Genomic DNA, 20,329 nt, shown 5'->3' with positions numbered 1-20,329 from the left:
CTGGCTGCCCACATTTCCTCTTTTTCTAAGGACACAGCCATGTTGGGTTAGAGGCCCACCCTTCCTCACCATGACCTCATCTAAACTAATTATATCTGCAAGGGCCCTGGACCATCTCCCTGCCCCTCTGAGCCAGCTCCCTCAGGAGGAATATGAAGGGTCTGCAGGAGGCACAGGACTTGGGCGATTCTATGAAGAAGGTGTTGGAGTACAACGGCTAGAGCAGTGTGCAGGGAAAGCCCGCGGACCCGGCTTCCAATGCTGGTTCTGCTGCTTCACCGTGTCGTGGTTTCTGGGAGTCCCTCAACCTCTCTAAGCTCAATATCCTCGCCTGCAAAATGGAGATAACGGCTAATTCCTACCTCAGAGATGAAATTAGGAAATCCTTATGAATTGCCTGAGGCATGAGTTGACACATGGTAGTAAGAGTTAACATTACTGCTGGCCGTTTCTTGTGAGGATTGGATGAGACATTCTAGGTGAAGGGCCTGCAGGAAGCAGGTGCTCAGTTAACCACTGACACTCCCACCCTGTTAAGAACAGCTTCGGCAGAGTTCCCAGCGTTCGAGTTTTCCGTCGGGGTGTGGGATGAAGGGTGGAGGATTATACAGAAAAGTATTTAAACTACCTGAAGAATAAAATAGTTTTCAGGCACTCATAAGCCATTTATAATAACCAGTTACTCATAATTAGTGGTCATGCCAGTGCAATTAATTAGGATTCATTAAATTACCTGCCCTCAGGTAATAAAATTTTCACCTTGCATGGTTTTATTATGGAATTAGTCCAAGTTAGTGCAGTATCCCACTATAGTATCATTATCCTGACGATTCGTAAGACGTGCCCAGGCCACCATGTGAATGACAAGCATTTATTTTCCCTGAGAGCAGATCCAAGAAGGGTCTTTCTAAGATCTTTCTCTTCCTGGTAGGTCTTATTTCAGCACGGAAACCCAGAAGACAAAGGCAAGTGCTTCACGATGTCGTACAGACGAGAACTAGAGAAATACCGCGACCTGGATGAGGATGAAATCCTCGGAGCCCTAACAGAGGACGAGCTGAGGACCCTGGAAAACGAGCTGGATGAGCTGGACCCTGATGTGAGTAGGCACTAGGGGACCACGTTGTCACAGGCACAGGGACAGCCACCATGACCACCTGCGGGAGGGACAGGTGCTATCACTTCCACTTTCCTTCATGGCCATTGCATTGGAATAACATTGCCTTTGCAGGTGTGTGTGTGTGTGTGTTGTATTCATCAGGGTTCTCTAACAGAACCAATAGGACGTAAATACATAGAGAAAGAGATTTATGATGAGAAATTGGCTCACACAATTATGGCGGCTGGCAAGTCCCAAGGTCTGCAGTCAGCAAGCTGGACACATAAGAGAGTGAATGGTATAGTTTTATTCCAAATGCTGGCATGCTTGAGAGCCAGGAGGAGACCCAGTGTTTCAGTTCTGCTCTTCTTTATAACCCGTAACTTAAGTACTATGATGTAAATGAACAATACTTAGATGCTACAGAATAAAATCAAGATTAGAAACTAAGGGGAAAGAAAACAAAGAAAACACACACACACACCTGCAAACATATTCACAACAAAATAAGGAAATACACATGGTTATAGCTGGTATTTATAACTACTACCTTCTTCCACTACCCATTCTGTATTCCCTTTGCCTTTGGCAAGCACCTAGCTGGTCACAGTTCCTTGCCTGGTTAGGTGACCCACGCCTTTATCCCTGAAGGTCTGAGCCATTAGTGGTCCTGCCTGGATTGGTTGTAGTTTTCCATTGACTGTAATCACGGGGCATTGTGATTAATACTAAGAAAGCCCTAAGCAACCTCCTACTGCAGACATATGCTTCCTTACCCGCACTGTGGAGCAGCAGTCCAGTTTCCTCTTGGTAATTAGGATCCATCACCCCAGCCAATACAGAAACTCCTTCTCGGCCTATTGCTCAGAGGTATGAGGAGCCCAAAGTGGCCGGGCATCAGTCTTAACTTCTAGTCCAATGGAATCGTTGTGTCTCTGGGAGGAAGCATTTTTCCCTTTGGAACTAAGTCCTGAACTAAGACCTGTAGGCCAGCAGAGCATAAGGTCACAGGAACAGGAAGTGAACATTTTGCCAGTGAGTCACTAGGGGTAGTAGTGAGCGGCGCCACTCCCATTTCTACCCTGATTGCTGGACCTGTGGATCCTGGCTATGGGAGAAGCAGCTCCATGTGTTGGACACTGAGACGGAGCACATGCAGACTCCTCGAGAACTGGGGCCCAGCCCTGCAAAGATTGCCACCTAGCTAGCACGGCCCCCGAGTCTGCAAAAGCCCGTTCCACTGGTGCATCCAGGCAGCTGCTGCAGGATGGTGGGGGGAGCATGAGTCATGCAATAAGTTAACCAAGAAATAAAGGACTAGAAGAGTCTTTCACTTGTTAGATGTTTTTATCATTGCATTTCATAGCCAGCACACTTAAGTGTGTTTGATGCTCAGAATTTGCCTCTGATGTTAGAATCACAGCATCAAAAGGTGAACGGCTCCCTGGTTATGTCTGTGGTTTGGCCAGGCACCGTGGAGCCGTGAGCAGGGTCAGGGAGGATTCCTAGAAGGCCTACTAGCTAGCAGGGGCCTTTCATTCCACATCTCTATCTCAGGTACGCAGGTCAACATCCAGCAAGGAGAAGGAAGATAATGAATGTTACTGAATTTAGTGAACTTTCCATTTGCTATATTTTTATATTAAAAATGGGACATTTTACACCTTTTTAAAAAAACTTGTCATTGCTCAACTGTAGTTTAATAGTGATCCATAAAAGAAGAACACTTGTGTACCATTCCACTAACCCTCAAGTAATCCCAGCTTGTGTAGAGGCAGTAAGTTAGCAGGAAAAATGAGGGACTAGAGCAGTGATGGCGAACCTATGACACACGTGTCAGCACTGACACGCGTAGCCATTTCTGATGACACGCGGCCGCGCCGAGGATGAAACATTTGCTGCTCCTGAGGATGAAACATTTGCGAAATAATGTGTTACCTGATTTGCAAGTCAGTTTTTTCCTTAAAGTGACACACTACCCGAGTTATGCTCAGTTTTTTGGCGAAGTTTGACACACCAAGCTCAAAAGGTTGCCCATCACTGGACTAAAGGTTAGGTGTCCCGGTTCCAACCCTGGCCCTGTCTCTTACTCCATGTGGCCTTGAACCAGTTGCTGTCCTTGCCTAGGCCTTAGTGTCCCCACCCATAAAATGATGGAATTGGTTGGTCCCTTTCAGGGCCAAGCGTCCCTGAGCTTATAACCTGGTCTTGCCTCCAGATTTGATTAAGTGGCTTCTTTCTAGAAACCTAGAATCCTTGACTAGGGCCCTGGTTCGCAGGCCCCATGGATTGACAACTTCCGCCAGCAGCACACTGTCATCTTGCTATTCCCGGCCCCCCGGCCAGCTGTGAGGAGTTGGTTCCCCTGATGAACTTGCTCAAGTTGATTAGAAGGCAGCATTGTTGGCCTGCACCATGGCTCCCTCTTAGCCTGGGTTTCAGTAAAAACTAGTGATGAGGGCAAGAAACCAACAAGCTTCCAGCTTCGTTGCTATACAATTATTCTGTTCTAATTCTACCCTAGATCATTGCTGCAAGAACAAACAGCTTTAAAAAGTGAGAACAAAGGGGGATGTGCTACTTGTAGTCAACGCAGTGAACATGGCTCGGTTACCCGCCAGGCGCCAGGCCCTGTGCCGGCTGCTGACAGGGGAGCCTGGCGGGCATTCTGTCCCGCAGGCGCTCAGTCCCGTGGGCAGCAGATGTCATATAAACTCCGTTCTAAATGGGAGCAGACAGGAGCTCAGGGAGAGGACTAATCCTTACTGGCGGGAGGCTTCACAGAACAGGCGATATTGGAACTGGGCCGTGGGTTTTTTCTAAGTCAAGAATAAAAACAAAGAATTCTGGGCGGAGTGAAGGCCGTGAGCACAGGGTCTTGTACAGAAGGGATCGAGGGGCAGGGAGTCTCAGTATGTCTCTGTGGAGGGTTTGGTGGGCTTGCTGTCTTAGGATCAGGACAGATGGGCCAGCGGAGATGCCAGATGCAGGGAGACGAGGGAGAGGTGGAAGGGGCTCACGTGGGAGCCCTGTTGTCCTGCCAAGCCTGTGGTCGCAGAGTTCTTTTCTGACAACAAGAAAGGGCTCCTGCCCCTCTCCACAACCCTCCCGACATACTGCAGAATCTTTGCTGTCCCCAGAGTGAAGCGCAGACACCCCACCCCTGGGGGGACCTCAAGGCCTGGGGCCTCTGGCCTTCGGGGCTGTGGGAGTTGCCCTGAGCCGTTGCATGAGAAGGAGGTTCGATTAGGCTGTGACTGCAAATCGGGCAGATGATGACAGGGCCAGAGGCAAGCATCAGAGCTGGGAGTGGGCAGGGGACAGGTGGAGGAGCCCTCTCAGAACCCAGGGTAAGCCCCCAGGGACTGCTGGATTTCCAGCTGGGAGCTCTGTTTCACCTGGAGACCGGCAGAGAGCTCCCACAGTGCCCCTGCCCCAGCAGCAGGTCCCCAGGGCCTCTGTACCGCCCACACAGTCAGCTCCCCGGAGCCCTTCTCCCAGGGGATTTGCAGGAAGGGGTGCTTGTGTCCCCTGGAGGGATGGAGACCCTGGGGCTCCGAGAGCTGACGCTGCGCCTGGTGTCACAGGACCAGGCGCGGGGGCTCAGATTTCTCCTAGGGAGGAAGGTGGCTGTGTATTTGGATTGAGGAGTAGGTTGGGCAATTTGAGACCTGTGGTTTCGAAACGAACGTTTTCAAAGACCCCTTTCTCTCTAAGCTCAAGGAAAAGAAAAGAGAAATCAGAGAGAGGAGAGGAGATAACCGAGGCCAGTGGGTTTTTTGTCCCGGCCGTACAATCGGGCCCTTCACGGAGTGTCTCTGTTACCTGATTTGCAAGTCAGTATGTGAGTTTTGAAAAGATCTAGTGGGCCTCCCTCCCTTCTGAGAGCACGAAGATTCCAGCTCACATTTCACCCGCCCTTGGCCCAGGTTCCGCAATCACAGCACGGGGAGCGGCCGAAGGTATGCGGACCGAGCGTGAGAGACATCGGAGCCGGCTGGCCCGGATGGGCACAGGGGCCAGCAGGTGTCCAGCCCTCCCACTTGCAGAGCAGGAGCTGAGCCCAGCGAGGGAGAGGAACTTGCTCTCAGTCACACGTCCACACAGAACCAGGCCAGACCCAGGCCGCTGTCTTCTCTGTTATGCTCTTAGCGGCGCAACTACGATGTGAACTCTTAGAACAATATCCTCCTGTTTTAATTTTTGTTTCACAAGTGCTCATATGGCATTTTCTATGTGCAGACACTGTTTTTAGCACTTTGAAAATATGAAATCATTCAACCATCATCATCCTACAATGCAGACTCCACTATTATCCCCTTACAGACAAGAAAGTGAGAGAAGGCCCTGGCTGGGTAGCTCAGTTGGTAAGAGTATCGTCCCAATACACCAAGGTTGCAGGTTCCATCCCTGGACAAGGCACATACAAAAATCAATGAATGCAAAAATAAGTGGAACAACAAACCCTTCTCTGTCTCCGCCCAATCAATATATATATATATATATATATATATATATATATATATATATATATATATACATATATACATGTATATGTATATATATATAAAACTGAGAGGTGCCCTAGCTGGTTTGGCTCAGTGGATAGAGTGTCGACCTGTGGACTGAAGGGTCCCGGGTTTGATTCCAACCAAGGGCACATGCCTGGGTTTCGGGCTTGATCCCCAGTAGGGGGCGTGCAGGAGGCAGCTGATCAGTGATTCTCTCTCATCATTGATGTTTCTCTCTCTCCCTTCCTCTCTGAAATAAATAAAGATACATTTTTTTAAAAAAGAAAAGAAAACTGAGAGGTGAAGTAACTTGTTCACATCCCAAACCCAGACAGTGGCTGAGCCCTGACACTGTTCTAAGAGTTCACATCGTAGCCGCACCACCAGAAAGCTTCATGGGAGCCTCCAGGGAGGCAGTGCGAGCCACGGATGTGCTCTGGTCTGTCGTTGGGGACGGTGCTGTGTAGTCATCTTCCTCTCTTCCTGGAGACAACCTGAGACGCAGACGTTCATGTTCACTCCTGGCTTTGTTTCCAATGTAGGCACGTGCTGGCCCCTCTTGGAGTCTGTCTTCCTCTCTGCAGAGTGGCTGCAGCCAGCCCCAGGCCCTCGGACACCCCTCCAGCTCTCAGCATCCATGCCTTTCTCTTCCTTTTCTTTTAAAAATTGAGTTGAAATTGATATATAACATTCGTTTTAGGTCCACAACATAATGACTCAATACTTGTATATATTACAAAATAATCACCCCAATAAGTCTAACATCCATCACCACCCATAGTTACAATTCTTTTTGTAACCATCCATGATTTTATGAGCAGTTGCTGGCCGTCTTTAATTTTTTTCAACTGCAGTTGATATACAATATAATGTTAGTTTCAGGTGTACAACATAGTAAATAGACATTTATATAACTTAGGACGTGATCACCCCGATAAGTCCTGGCAGTCCTGTTACTGAATTCAGCACAGGCTTCAGGGGGTTATGTTTTCAATGATGCAATTGTTAAGCCCCAGTGTCATGTGACAGAGTAGAGTACTCGGAGTTGGAAAGCAGCTATGCTTGCAGCAGAGGACTCTAGACTTGTGTACGTTTGGAAGAAGAAAAAAAGAAAAAAGTCCCCGAAGCTTTCTATCTCTCTGCGGCCTGGAAAAACTCGAGCTTATCATGAGATTGTTGCACTTGGACTCCCACGGGAGAGGAATGCTCCATGTGCTAAAAGTATCCGCTGCTGACCAATTCCCCAAGAGGATCTGCCCTTTCTCATCTCTCTGGAGTTAAGTGGATGCTGCTCTGAAGCTGAGCCAACTCCTCGGTTCAGATTGCCCTTGGACCAGGCAGCGGGGAGAACCGGCAATGCATGAAGACGTTCCGGAGTGGCAAGCGCGCACGTTTCTAGAGGGTCACCTGGTAGTTAACATTTCCTGGGTATGCCGTGGGCAAAGCCCCGCGTGGATTATCTCCTTTAGTCCTCCGAGAGGTTTTGTTATCAGCCCCATTTTAAATATGGGGAAACTGAGGCTTAGAGAGATGAAGTAACCTGCCCAGGATGCAACACAGGTGGTGCTGGGGTTCCAGACTCGGTGGGCCTGACCGGGTAGCCTGGGCTGTTCCCCACCGCCTGCTGTGCACACGTGTGGGAGGGGCCTGCGCATTACCAGCAACTTGTTTTTCACAATTCGATGTCCTTTGAAGTTATGTTATTGTTACTATAAATATTAATCTCAAGAGAAGAAGGAAAGCACCAACACAAAGACTTTCATTACAAATATTGCTTGTTAATGAGGCTTTAGGGGAAAGAAAATATTTTTTAAAGTACTAGTATTTCAGTAAAAAAAAATCAAAATATTTGCAGGAGAGAAGATGGTAGAGATAATTCCAGCCTTGTAGAGAAATTGGGTCCTAAGAGTTGACTTTGAAGACAGCCATTGGGAATCTGTGACACGTTATAACCACAGAAACTGCCGTGGAAAATGACAGGCCCCTGCAAAGCCGGAAGTAGTAATAGCAATAGTAGCAGTAAGGACTGTTGTTCTCTCCTGAGGTCGTCTTGCATGCCAGGTGCTGCGCTCCATGTGCTGTGGGGACCATCACATAAAACTTCTGCAAGGATCCCAGGAGGTGGATGCTCACAGGCTGGGGTTAGCACCATCCTAAGATAAGGAAGTGGATGCCCAGAATCACACAGCTCGTCAGTGATAGACCACATTCAGCAGCCCTGCCCTCCTTGGCCCACGGTGTATCAAGAGTTCAGAGAAAAGGGGCCATGAACTATAGGAAGAAATGATGGAGGAGAAAACCTAGGACTGGAGAATCTCAGAGCTAGAAACACTCTTAGGGACTACCTAACCCTCCCTTCCCCAGCCGGCATATACATACATACAACAGGTAAAGAACCCCTGATCTCAGGAGTCCCTCTTGGACACGTGTCATGTACTTGGTGTTTCATGGATCCCATCAGACCTCATACCATCCTGTGAGGGAAGTGTTGTCAGGACCATTTCAGTGATGAAAACTCAAAGCAAGAACAACCCTGAAGCCCAGAGAGGGGACGGGGCTTGTTCAAGGTCACACAGCGCGTCGGCCGCAGAGCCGAGATGAGAGCCTGGGACTCCTGCGCCACCACAGGGCTTCCCACCAGACTCCAAAACAGAGTGGCATCCTCCCTACTCACGCCCAGATTGGGACCTGTAAGCCGGAGGACCCTCTTGGCCACGAAGGAAGCCGCCAAGTTTGATCCACAGGGCCATGATTCTCTCTTGTAACACAAACCGGCAGATTCACAAGCCTGGGACAGAAGTAAACAGTTGAAATAGAAAGAAATAAATCTCTGTTCTAAAAATAGGCACATATCCTTAGAAACACTGCGGGCTGTTCACAGAGCCAAGGATGGGCCTGGGGTGGGGGAAACTGCGGGTGAGTGGAGCCAGGTGTCCGTGTGTCCCCACCCTGCCTCTGTCTTCTGACCTCATGACCACCTCCCCCTCACTGCTCTCCGACCTCCCCAGAACGCCCTCCTTTTCCCTCCACCTCCCTCCTCTCTGCTGCCGCTTGCTTACTGGGGGACTTCTTGGACCTGGAACCCTTCATTCAAGATGGAATCCTTTCATTTTTCAAGGCTGAACCTCCCGCCCCTCCCTTGCAAAGCTTTCCCGACACCAGCCCCGCCAAGCCTCCAGCACAGCACCTGCCACAGAGGATGCTGGGCCGTTTCCTTTTTGATTGTGACATTTTTAATAGGAAACATTCTAAACATATAGGAGAGTACAGATATTTCCATCATCCAAATACTAATATTTCCATCATCCAAATTTAACAAATATAAATTTTTTTTATCTTATTTGATTCAAATCACCCGTAAAAAGAAAAATAATCACTATAGATAAAGTTTAAACCCAGTCTCCCCCACCCTTGCAGTTTCTTCCCCATCTCTCCCACTCTAGTGAACACTTTCTATTTGAGGGGCAGCAAACCAAACACCCACAACATCAGGGAGGTAATAAACCTGAAGGAAGGAAGATGGACCAGTTTGGGTCATCTTTTACTTTTCCACTCTTGAAAGAGATGTGTACCTAAGAAATTTTTTACTTAACCTTCCAGGAAGAAAAGCAACAACAAAGCCAGTGGTAAATGGCCACTGCTTCTTAGTCTCTATGTCAGAGACAATAGGGCAGTGATGGGCAACCTTTTGAGCTTGGTGTGTCAAACTTCGCCAAAAAACTGAGCATAACTCGGGTAGTGTGTCACTTTGAGGAAAAAACTAACTCCAAGACTCTAGTCGCAAATGTTTCATCCTCAGGAGCAGCAAATGTTTCATCCTCGGCATGCGGCCGTGTGTCATCAGAAATGGCTATGCGTGTCAGTGCTGACACACGTGTCATAGGTTCACCATCACTGCAACAGGGAGTGGTGGGGACTGAGGCAAACGGGAGTTTGTGTTTGACTAAAGGACACTTAATACTCAGTTTCACCAATTGTTGACATCAAGAGATACTGGAAATCTGAATTTTTATGTAACAAGTTTCCTATTTTGAAATTTTGGCAGCTCATTCAAACACATAGACCAAACAAACCACATTTGGACATTCGATTGGACTGTAGGCCTCCCATGACCACTGCATTCCGGGCATTGCAATAGAGGAACAGGGCAAAAAGAAAAGGAAAGGAGAAAAGCCATTATTCAAGTGCCTGTTTTAAGGGAGGTTAATGGACATTGCCACTGGGCACTTCTCATATCTTTGACAGGAACTTAGTTTCATGCATGGTTCAGCTTAGCTGCAAGGGAGCCTTGGAAATACAGTTTTTAATCTGAGTGTCCGTGTGCTCAGTTAAAAGAGTGGAGTGTTTTTATTACTGAAGTAGGAGAGACATGCTATTAGGGACCATTTGGGTTTGCAGTTTTGTGGACTGATGTTGTGCTTTGCCAAAAGCTCTAAGGAGCAGTGAGAGGAGTTAGTAGGGGTTTAATTAAATCCAGACCAAAGAAAACATTACAAAGGTCTTACTCTCTAGTTGGCATTTCCCCAAACCCCCATTAGTGAACTCTGGTCCCATTTGGACACCCCTACCCTGATACCTTTCATAATGTGTTCCTTCTTTCAAACCTGCTTGGGGCAGCAATTGGGTGACCTGGCAAACAGCTGGAGGCAGCAGGTGTAACATTGACCTGAAGGGTGTCCAAGTAATACCATCCTTTTCCTAGCTGGAAATGGATGCCCAGTGTTTGGTGCTGGGGATTCAGAGAAGACTAAGATGCATTCCAGGTGGTCTTTGAGGGGCACCCAGCCTCTTCAGGGAGAGAGTTAAGGTATAGATGTGCTCCAACACAGATTAGGATGAGCATTATAGAAGACCTGGCCAGATGCCTAGGGGAGTTTGGAAAGAGAGTTGCCAGATCCATGTGGGAAGCACTGCAAAGGCTGAACAGGGTGCCCAAAGGGAGGGTTTTGAATGACGAATGCAGGGGAGGGGGATGGATGGAATTCCAGGCTGAGGGCACAGCCCAAGCAAAGCATGGCAGGGTAGAGTGCAGGGCGTGACTGGAATGCGGAGTAGCCGGCAGTGGCTGAAACATGGCACACTTGAAGCCAGGAACAAATCAGGAGGCTGAAGTAGGTTGGAGTCCAACCATAAAGAGCTCTCCATGCCTGGCTGAAGAATTTGGTCATGATCCCGCAGGTCAGTGGAGGTGCTGAGCATTTGTATGTGTTGGGGAGTGACAGGGTCAGATGCTCATGCTGGTGAGGTCTGCTGGCTGCTGGGAGGAGGAAGGAGTAGAGGTAGAGAGGCCCAAGGAAAGGAGACCAGCCAGGAGGTGGATCTGATGGTCCCAGGAAGGCATGATGGACTGAACGAGATGGTGCCCGTGGGATGGAGACAGATCAGAAACCTGGATCGTTGGGCTCGCCAAAGCCTTCCCCTAGCAAACCATGTCCCCTCATCCTGCCATGCCTTTGTCTATGCTGTGCTCTCTATCCCACCGTAGCGCCACTTTCCTCTCTCCTCTTCATCTTGCTGGTTCTTATCCGGTCCCCTGGGACACAGCTCAGGTAGCCGCTCCTCCAAGAAGCCTATGAGTGGAGAGGGACAGAGTAAGCTGCTCACACGTGGGTGTGTCTCCCTCTCGCTGGGAGCCCCTATGGAGCAGGATCACACATTCATTGTCTCAGGATGCCCAGTGCCGGCACAGCAGGGAATGTGCCGAAAAGGGGGATCAGGAGAAAGCCAGGGAGGGGAGGTTTGGCCCCACCTTGTGCCATGCATGCCAGAGAGAGTCAGAGTGTGTTGTTATGAGCAGTACATCCCACCATCCACAATTCCTGGGCTTGGGCCACAGAACGCCTTTGGAAGTCAGCACCAATGCCCTGTAAACTGGATTGTGGGAAGTAGCAGCTATTGGGCTGCACCAGTCCTGCAGCGAGGTCATGATGGTTGAGCCAAAGGCCTGGATCTTTCTGGAGAAAAAGAGAAGATGCCCAGAGTGTGTCTGTTGGGGCGGGGCGTATGTTTAGAGAGAGGGCCTCTTAGAGGTTTGCACCTTGCTTGTCCCCTCTGTGTCTGGGACGTGACTGGTGCGGCCCCTCCGCCCCTCCACACAGTCAGGTTAAGTCCCCCGTATGTGACAATGAACAGCTGAAGCCACTGAATGACTTCTAGTGGGATCTGGGAGCTGCTGGTTGGCAATGCAGAGGCTGAGCGCTCTTTATCTGGTTGGGGCCTGAGGGACTAGAGGGCTGCATTTCACACAAGGGAAGCACACCAGGCAGATAACTGGAAAATAAAAGTCCTCCAGACCATTTAAAAAAAAAATGGGAGGGGGGTGTCACATATCTTATAAAAAGTAAGTGGATGACTGACTTCTGTAAAATGTTCAGCCTGGCTGCGGTGGTGGAGGGGTGGGGCGTCGGGTAGGGGCATGCTGAGCTGGTTTGAAGTAGGATGGGGAGAGAAGTCATGGGAATTCTGAGAAGTTAAACCTCCTGGGTTTCTCTCACCCCAGGACGGTACCTCCACGCCTCTGGGCCTCAGTTTCTTTGCCTGTAAAGTGAGACTAGATTGATAAGGAGGGGAGCTCTGGCTCGCTTACGCTGGGAGAGGAGCCTGGTGCTCACATGGTGCCACACCTGTTTCCAGGATCCGTTCCTAGAGGAAGCAGGCCTGGGATGGAAAGTTTGCTGTGGCTTGCAAGCCGAGAGCCCTGGCTCTCAGGCCAGTGTGTGACCTCGGGCGAGGCCCTGCCCCACCCTGGCTCCTGGCTGCTCCCAGTAGTCGGTGAGGTTGTAGCGCACGGTCCATCCTCTTCTAAGGAGTTGTGTCCCAGGAGCACATTTTACATCCCCTTGTTCTCAGGCACAGCTGTTTAATTGGGGAAAGTGATAAACGTGTCACTGTGAAGGTTAGGGGGGACATTTTATATATGATTAGCAACCAGTCTGAACCATGCATACTGCTCCTTGGGCATGCTATTTATATACAGTGTGGTTTCTACACAAGCTCAGGCGTCCTGGCTGTGTGGCTAACAAGCTGTGTGACTTTGGGCAAGTGGCTTTAATTTCCTATGCCTTGGTTTCCCCAACTGAAAAATAAAAGAATTGGCCCAGAGACCCTCTAAGGGCTTTGCAGCTCTGAGCTGCCAGGAGTCAATGCTTCTTTTAGTAAGTGGTGTGTTTGTGTGTGTGTATGTGCATGCATGTGTATGTGTGTTGCCTGTGTGTGCACATATTATGCACGTGTACATATCTGAACAAGCCCTCAATGGTGCTAGCCGGCATGGCTTCTCACGTAGCCCTAACTATCTGTAGCCATGACAACGGTGCAGATACTTGATATTTGGCCTCCCTGGCACCTGTTGGTAGGGTGTTAGAGCTTCTAACAGCACAGTTGAGGATTTATCAAAGTTTCCATCATCCTTTGGACAACTGGGCTCCAGAGTGTGGCTGGGAAAATTAGACCAAGATGTTAACCTGTCAAGCTGCACATCCCAGTTTTAATTTTATGACATTGAAAAGGAAGTGACCCTTTAAAAATACATGAGTAATGGGGAGGGGGGGCAATGGGGTGATAAGGACACATATGTAATACCTTATTAAAGAAAAACATTAAAAAAAAAAACATGAGTAAGGCACTACAAGAAGAGATTGCCTAATTTCCCCCCTATGATTATTTCCAAGAACATATTAAACTTTTAGTGTGTTTTTAACATTAAAAACCCTTCTGTAAAAATCCATATATATACCCCTTTCTTCCTCTAGAGCAAGCCTGATATGGGCAAGACACTCACTAAATATTTATGGAATAAATGAATGAATATCTTGACTGTCTTCTACATAGAATTTTAGTCTAATAGGAACCTTAGATCAGATGTGGCAGAGTGGACCAAATCTGGTCTACAGATGTGTTTTATTTGGCCTGAACATTGTTTTGAAAATATTTGGATCATGTGTCAATATTAAAATCAAGAGATTTCACATAAAGATGAGTACATCTAATAACATCACCCACATTCTTTTTTAAAATACATTTTTATTGATTTCAGAGAAGAAGGGAGAGGGGGACAGAGATAGAAACATCAATGATGAGAGAAAATCATTGATCGTCTGCCTCCGGCATGCCCCCAACTGGGGATCAAGCTCACAAGCTGGGCATGTGCCCTGATTGGGAATCAAACCATGACTTCCTGGTTCATAGGTCAACGCTCAACCACTGAGACATGCCGGCTGGTATCACCCACGTTCTTACATGGAAATACGTTGCTGGGGCCTCCAAAGCTCCAGTGTCGCACAGTCTCCACCACTCCACGTATCTAACAGCTATGATTTTAGGCGAAGATCAGAGAGCATCTAGACATTCCTCCTCCTTAAAACCAACACTAACTTTCCTCTCCGGAAATGATAAGACATCCAGGCATTAGTCACTGCCTTTCTCATGTGAGTAAATTTGTGGTTGTAAGTAAGGACATGAACACATGCTAGAGTTCTTATGCATCAGAGCTTTCTCCCAAAGCCAATCTCACCCATAACCAGCCTGGCATTGGACTAAAGGTGTACGTGTGACGTGTGCATATGAATACAGAGTCCCCTAATGACAGCTGATGACTGTCCTGAAGGAACCGGACTGATACTTGCCTTTGAATTAACTATAAAGGAAGCATGTGCCCAAAAAATTCACTCTGTGCACATTTTAAGATTAGGAGACAGAGACTTAAATTCCTTAAAGTTAGATGGTTCCAATTACCCGTAGGCACCATAGACGTATACAATCTTTACAGGCAACGTGGAGGCTAGTTATTCTTTGCTATTCAGTAAAGCAAACTCCTCTCCCCTTAAGGATCTTGATTAACTGTAAAATCTAAAGCAATACCTTGTTTTCCACACATGCTGTCATTGAGACTTTTCTCTCTTTTACTTTACTTCCTCCATTTACCTCCCATCCCCCTGGTTAATCCAAATTAGAGAGCTCTTTGTGAGGGCCTGGCCTTACCTGTTAGCACACAGCCCTGACACACAATGCTTACTCCCCAGGTGTGTGTTGAGTGAGAAGGAATATGCATTTCTACGCAAACACGTCCACCAAATGCTCTGCTGGTCAGAGCTCCCGTGGTTGGGGGAACCCTCTCCTCACCTGTTGGATGACTGGGTCTGAGAGTCCGTGTTAGGTTCTAATAGTCATGACCGATCCAAGGCAGTATTTTCTTACCCATTTAACTCCTCGACAACAAATTCACATATTAAGGCACATCTGGTCATAAAACAGGACACCACTTTATAATTTGCCCAGCTCTCACCTGGCCAGTCTCTGCATCACTGTTGGCCACTGGCATACACAGCGCCTTTGTCCTCAGCAGTCCCCAGCCACTTAGTTTAGTTATTGCACTAGCTTTTTTTTTTTTTTTAGATAACATATGCCAATTTTACTTTTTTAAAAATATAATTCATATGTCATAAAATTCACCAATTTAAAGTGTGCAGCTCAATATTTTTAGTATATTCACAGAATTATACAACCATCACAATGAATTTTAGAACATTTTCATCACCTTAAGAAAAAGACCCATACCCATTAGCCGTGACTCCGTTTCCCCTCAACGCCCCCTGCTCTAGGCATCTGCTACTTTCTGTCTCTATAGATGTGACCATTCTGGACATGTCATGTAAATGGAATCAGACACTGTCGTCCTTTGTGCCTGGCTTCTTTCACTTAGCACAATGTTTTCAAGGCTTCCTCTATGTTGTAACAGGTACCAGTACTACTTTTCTGTTTATTGCCAAATAGTACTCTGTTGCATGGATACCACACTTATTTATCCATTCATCGTTTGATGGACATGTGAGTTGTTTCTACTTTTTGGCTATCATGAATAATGCTGCTATGAACTGGAGAAGTTTTTGCATAGGCATATGCTTTCATTTTTTTTGGGTATATGCCTAGTAGTGGAATTGCTGCATCAGATGATAACTACATGTTGAAGCTTTTGAGAAACTGCCAGACTGTTTTCCAACGAGGCTGCACCATTTTACATTCCCATTAGCAGTGAATGAAGGTTCTGATTTCCCCACATTCTTGCCAACATTTGTTATCTGTCTTTTTTATTATAGCTATCCTAGTGGGTATGAAGTAGTATCTCTTTCTGTGTTTGATGTTCATTTCCCTGGCGACTCATGATGTTGAGCATATTTTCATGTGTTTATTGGCCATTTTTATGTCTTCATTGGAGACATGTCTATTCAGATCCTTTGCCCATTTTTAGATTGGGTTGTGTGTCTTATATTTTGAATTGTAAGAGATCTTTATGTATTCTGGATGCCAGACTTCTGTTAGATATATGATTTGCAGTTTTTCCCCAATCTGTGGGTTGTCTTTTCACTCTCTTGACAGTGTCCTTTAAAGCACAAGCATTTTAATGTTGAGAAGGTCTAATTTATCTATTTTTCTTCTGTTGTTTATTGTTTTAGTAGCATATCTAAGAAACCATTGCTTAACCCAGGGTCACAGAGATTTATGCCTATATTTTCTTCTAAAACTTTTATAGTCTTAGCTCTTATATTTAGGTCTTTGATCCATTTTGAGTTAATTTTTGTTATATCATGTGAGGTCACATGCCATTTTTGAAGATAAATTAAAATGAGAAATCATCAGGACTTTAAAAATATGCAGCTGTCTCTGATTTTAATTGAAAATCATGTTATGTTTCATTAAACATATCATTTAATGGAAAAAATTAATTCCTAACAAGGCTGATATTCTCAGTAATTACTTTAAGAATTCTATAACCTAAGAATTGTTAGAAAAAAGGCCTTTGACATTCTTGTTTCTTTTTTAAAATCAACTGCTTTCTGTAGAGATTTAAATAAATAAAGCCATATTTTAGCATGCTATATAAATGATATTTTAAAAAATATTAAAAACATGTCTATTTTCCTCTTATAATGACATGGGCTTCAATTTAACACAGTGGCTTTCAATCAGGAGTGATTCTGCTCCCCAGAGGACATCTGGCGATATTTGGAGACATTTTTGTTTGTTACAATGTAGGGAGGAGGATGGTACTGTCATCTACTGGACAGAGATGCTGCTGAACAGTCTACAGGGCCCAGAACAGCCCCAACACAAGGACTCACCCAGCCCCAAATAGGAGTTGTGCCACGGTTGAAAACCCTACTTTCACTAAATCAGTGGTCCCTCTTAGATATATTCGAGAAGAGGTGTGAGTTTGCAAACCCTTTCCCCCTCATTTACAACCTCATGGTTTTCTGCTGTCACAATACTGAGCCTTATAGAATGTGCCCCAGAATGTGCCCCAGAATCTTAACTGCCACCACAACCCTTACAGACAAAAACCTTTGAGGATCATTGGGAAAACGCTTGTTTTTGTTGCTTAGTTTATTTTGTACTTGTGTGTTTTTGAATCTTAAGGTATATTTGGATAAGTCTTCCCCTGTTCAACATGCATATGTGGGTAACCAAGTCTCCTGTTAAAATGTATTTTATCTGATTATAGAACAATAGTTATAAGAAGTAGTTGTGATGCTTGGCATTATGCTAAGCACCAATCCTGCATTATCTAATTTAATTTTCTCAACAACCCCGAGTGACTAACATTCACGTATTCCAGCCACAGATACTGGGGCACAATGAGATGCAACTGGCCCTGGTTCATATGCGTCATCACTACTCCAAGTCAGGGCATGAGCTTGAGAGGACCACTGTGAGGTGCAGGCATGTCACAGAGCGTTGGGTTACTCATTATGGGTAGTCACAGAGAGACAGGTGGTTCTCGCCCTCAGTTAAGTCACAGTCAGTGCCCTGCCATGGGGGAGAAGGAGTGGACCACACGGCTAGCCAGCCACAGGAGGGCCGTCTCACCTTGGGCATGCCCACCGATGCGTGGCTCACCTGTGACCATCACCCATCCCGCATCCGCATATCACAGTGGACAGCGTCTGAGGACTGCTGCTTAGGGGAAACGGGGATGTCTGTGACATCTCTTAGGTTCTTAATAGTCACCCCTAATCCATCAAGGCTCAAATTCTACCTACTGGCATCTACTCACAACATGCTCCAACTCCCAAATGTCTCTTCTGACTTGTGGCTTACATCCACTTGCATGTACACCAGCACCACGCCCCGAGCCCCTATACATGACCAGCACTGAGCTAGACCTGCTCACCTTCAGTCTCCCAGAGTCAGGGCCACGCCGGTCCCCTGATCTCACAGGCACTGCTCTTGCCGGAATAGCACTGTGGGGGTTTAACAGCAGTGAAACATCTTGTAAAAATTATAGACTGCCGTTAATCAGTAGTATTTCCCTCGCAGGCTTTAGCCCTCTGTGTGCACATAGCTATCTCCACACACCTGGTATCATTCCCCTCCCAGAGGGGTTTTGGGAAAGGAGCATTGGTGTGGGTGAGTGACTGAAGGTATGCATTTTGATGTACAAAGATCGGAGATGGAATGGCTGTCCCGTTAGGCCACGTTGGGGGTGTGGCAGGAAGTGAGGTGAGATTCTGCTCACATCTGCCTTCCAGGTATCCTCCACCACCTCTTTGAGTGAAAGGGGGAGAGAGCAATGATTAGAACTGACGATTGCCCTCCTCCCCCAAATCTAAAGAAGACCTGTCCCTGAAACTCCTTGGGCAAATCTTTCCTTGTTCTGAGCCTCAGTTTCCCCTTGAAGGATGGATACATACATCAGACAATCTCTAAGCATCTTTGCAAGTATAAACTCTTTTTTTTTTTTTAACTTTGAATGTCTAAGGTATTGGGGGCTGCGTTAAAGGGAAGCCAAACCCACCCTACTTAGGAATCTGCTTTAATAGGAAGCCCACACCTAGAAGCCTGCCCACGTGGGAAGGAGACACGACAATGATTGGTTGATGCTATCTTTCTTCAGAGACCCATCTCCAGGGGCGACGTTCAAAATATTTAACAGCCAGCATTGCATGAGCACTGACTGTCAGAAAGAGAGAAGGAGCTGGTCGGGCCTTCCCGGGCTGCAGCCTGAAAGCTCGCCTCCCCCGCCTGGCCCGCCTCGCCTGCCCATGCCACCTCTCCCACCTCACCGCCTGCTGAGCCTTTGCCGGTTGTTTTTTTTGGGTCTGCCTCTTCCTGCCTGACTCTGCATCCGGGGCCCTAACTCAAACCCCTTGGCCTTCTTCTCTCCCCGATTGCTTATACACAACGGCTATAAATATCCTCCTGCATCCAAACACCAGCTTAATCATATCTGTCACTCAACAGGTGCTCTTGGAGCATCCCTCTGCGCTCAGCCCCATGTTGGCTGACCCCTCACCCTCTCGTCTTCAAAAAACATTAGAGGCTGAGGAACGCAAGGAGATCCAAAGACCTAGCCTAGCTCTGCCCTCGCCTGTTGCATGACCTTAGACGTGTCCCTGTCCCTACCAGGTGTCAGACTCCTTCCATGTAAATGAGTGACTTGAGCCCCATTGTTCAGTGATGAGTTTCTGGAGAAATGCACGTCTTCAGCAGCTGACCGCTCTCTCTCTCTCTCTCTCTCTCTCTCTCCCTCTCCCTCTCCCTCTCTTTCTGTTTCTCTCTCTGTCACCCGGGCTGCCACCTCCACTGTAGAACGCACTGCTGCCTGCAGGCCTGAGGCAGAAGGATCAGACCACCAAGGCGCCCACGGGCCCCTTTAAAAGGGAGGAGCTCTTGGATCACTTGGAAAAGCAAGCAAAGGAGTTTAAGGACCGAGAAGATCTGGTCCCCTACACAGGGGAAAAGCGAGGTACCGAATCATGTTGCTCTTATGAATATGTCACTCTCCGTGAATCGCTGAGTGCCAACTGTATGCCAGGCCCTGAGTTGAGCCCAATGTGAGTGGGCCTCCTTGCCTACATCCCTGCGTGGCCAAAAAACATAAACCCAACTCCAGAAGCATTGCTGGTGTAGATTTAGGGAAGTTATGGTTAAACCAGACCAGTGTAACTCCCCCCTTAATCCCCTTTAACTGGGATGCCCTGCTTATTTTTTTTATACAAACCTAGACACTTTTGGAAATGATAGAAGTGATCATTAATCGTGATATCAGCACCTGAGACCTAAACAAGGCCCATTCTGTGCAAACCAAGAACAAGAGAGACCCTATCTCTCCCCGAACCATCCCTGCTCTTTCCCAAAAGTTCCTCTCTCTGGCGGTTGCATTACTCCTTCCTCCATCCGTGCTGCCACGACTGCCCCAGCCTAAGGCAAGCCTCCAGAAGTGTCTGAGGAACAGAGAGGCAGTCCTGACCACCCAGTCCTTCGAGGGCTTCCTGTTGCTCTCCAAACCGTTCTACCGCCCTCTTCCACCATGCTCGCCCTTGCTCAACTCCCTGCTTCCCACAGGCCTGCTGAGCGCTTGTCCACCTCCCCACCTGTGCAGGTATTCCTCTTCCCTCTGCCTGGAATGCTGGCCCTGCTGGCTGCCTCTGCTGTCTTCCTGCCCTGGCAGAGGCACAACGGTTGGAAACAGCCTGGAGCAGGGTGCATTCAGTTGCAATTCTGGCACTGCCCCTTCCTAGCTGTGTGAGCTGGAGTAAACTGTTAAACCTGCTGTGCCTCCATTTCCTGGTCTGTAAATGGGGCCGATGAAAACATTATTACCAGTTATGAGGCTGAGGTAAGACTAGTGCCCAGCCCACAGTGAATGTTATGCAAGTATTAGCTATGAGTACCCTTTCGGTCTCACCTGTCCTGATCCCTCTTTCCGGGAAGCCTTTCCTGT

The 20,329-nt window shown here is 47.4% G+C and overlaps 1 protein-coding gene across 3 annotated transcripts in view; it reads left to right on the top strand.

Moving 5' to 3' along the window:
• The window catches only part of TMOD1 (tropomodulin 1), a 73,271-nt gene that overhangs the window by 15,666 nt on the left and 37,276 nt on the right, over positions 1-20,329 (top strand). For 2 of the 3 annotated variants that reach the window (XM_079790564.1, XM_079790565.1), the window contains exons 2-3: positions 932-1,099; positions 19,195-19,351. In XM_079790564.1, the coding sequence (XP_079646690.1) occupies positions 980-1,099; positions 19,195-19,351 (277 nt within the window). In that variant the 5' untranslated portion in view covers positions 932-979. Of the gene's footprint in view, positions 1-931; positions 1,100-19,194; positions 19,352-20,329 lie in introns of those variants that run through there. The other variant, XM_079790566.1, reaches the window with a different exon arrangement.

The sequence above is a fragment of the Cnephaeus nilssonii genome (genome assembly GCF_951640355.1).
Source record: "Cnephaeus nilssonii genome assembly, chromosome: 14".
In the NCBI taxonomy this organism is placed as follows: Eukaryota; Metazoa; Chordata; class Mammalia; order Chiroptera; family Vespertilionidae; genus Cnephaeus; species Cnephaeus nilssonii.
Note: the sequence above shows the minus strand (reverse complement) of the source record. Positions and strands in the feature narration are given on the sequence as shown.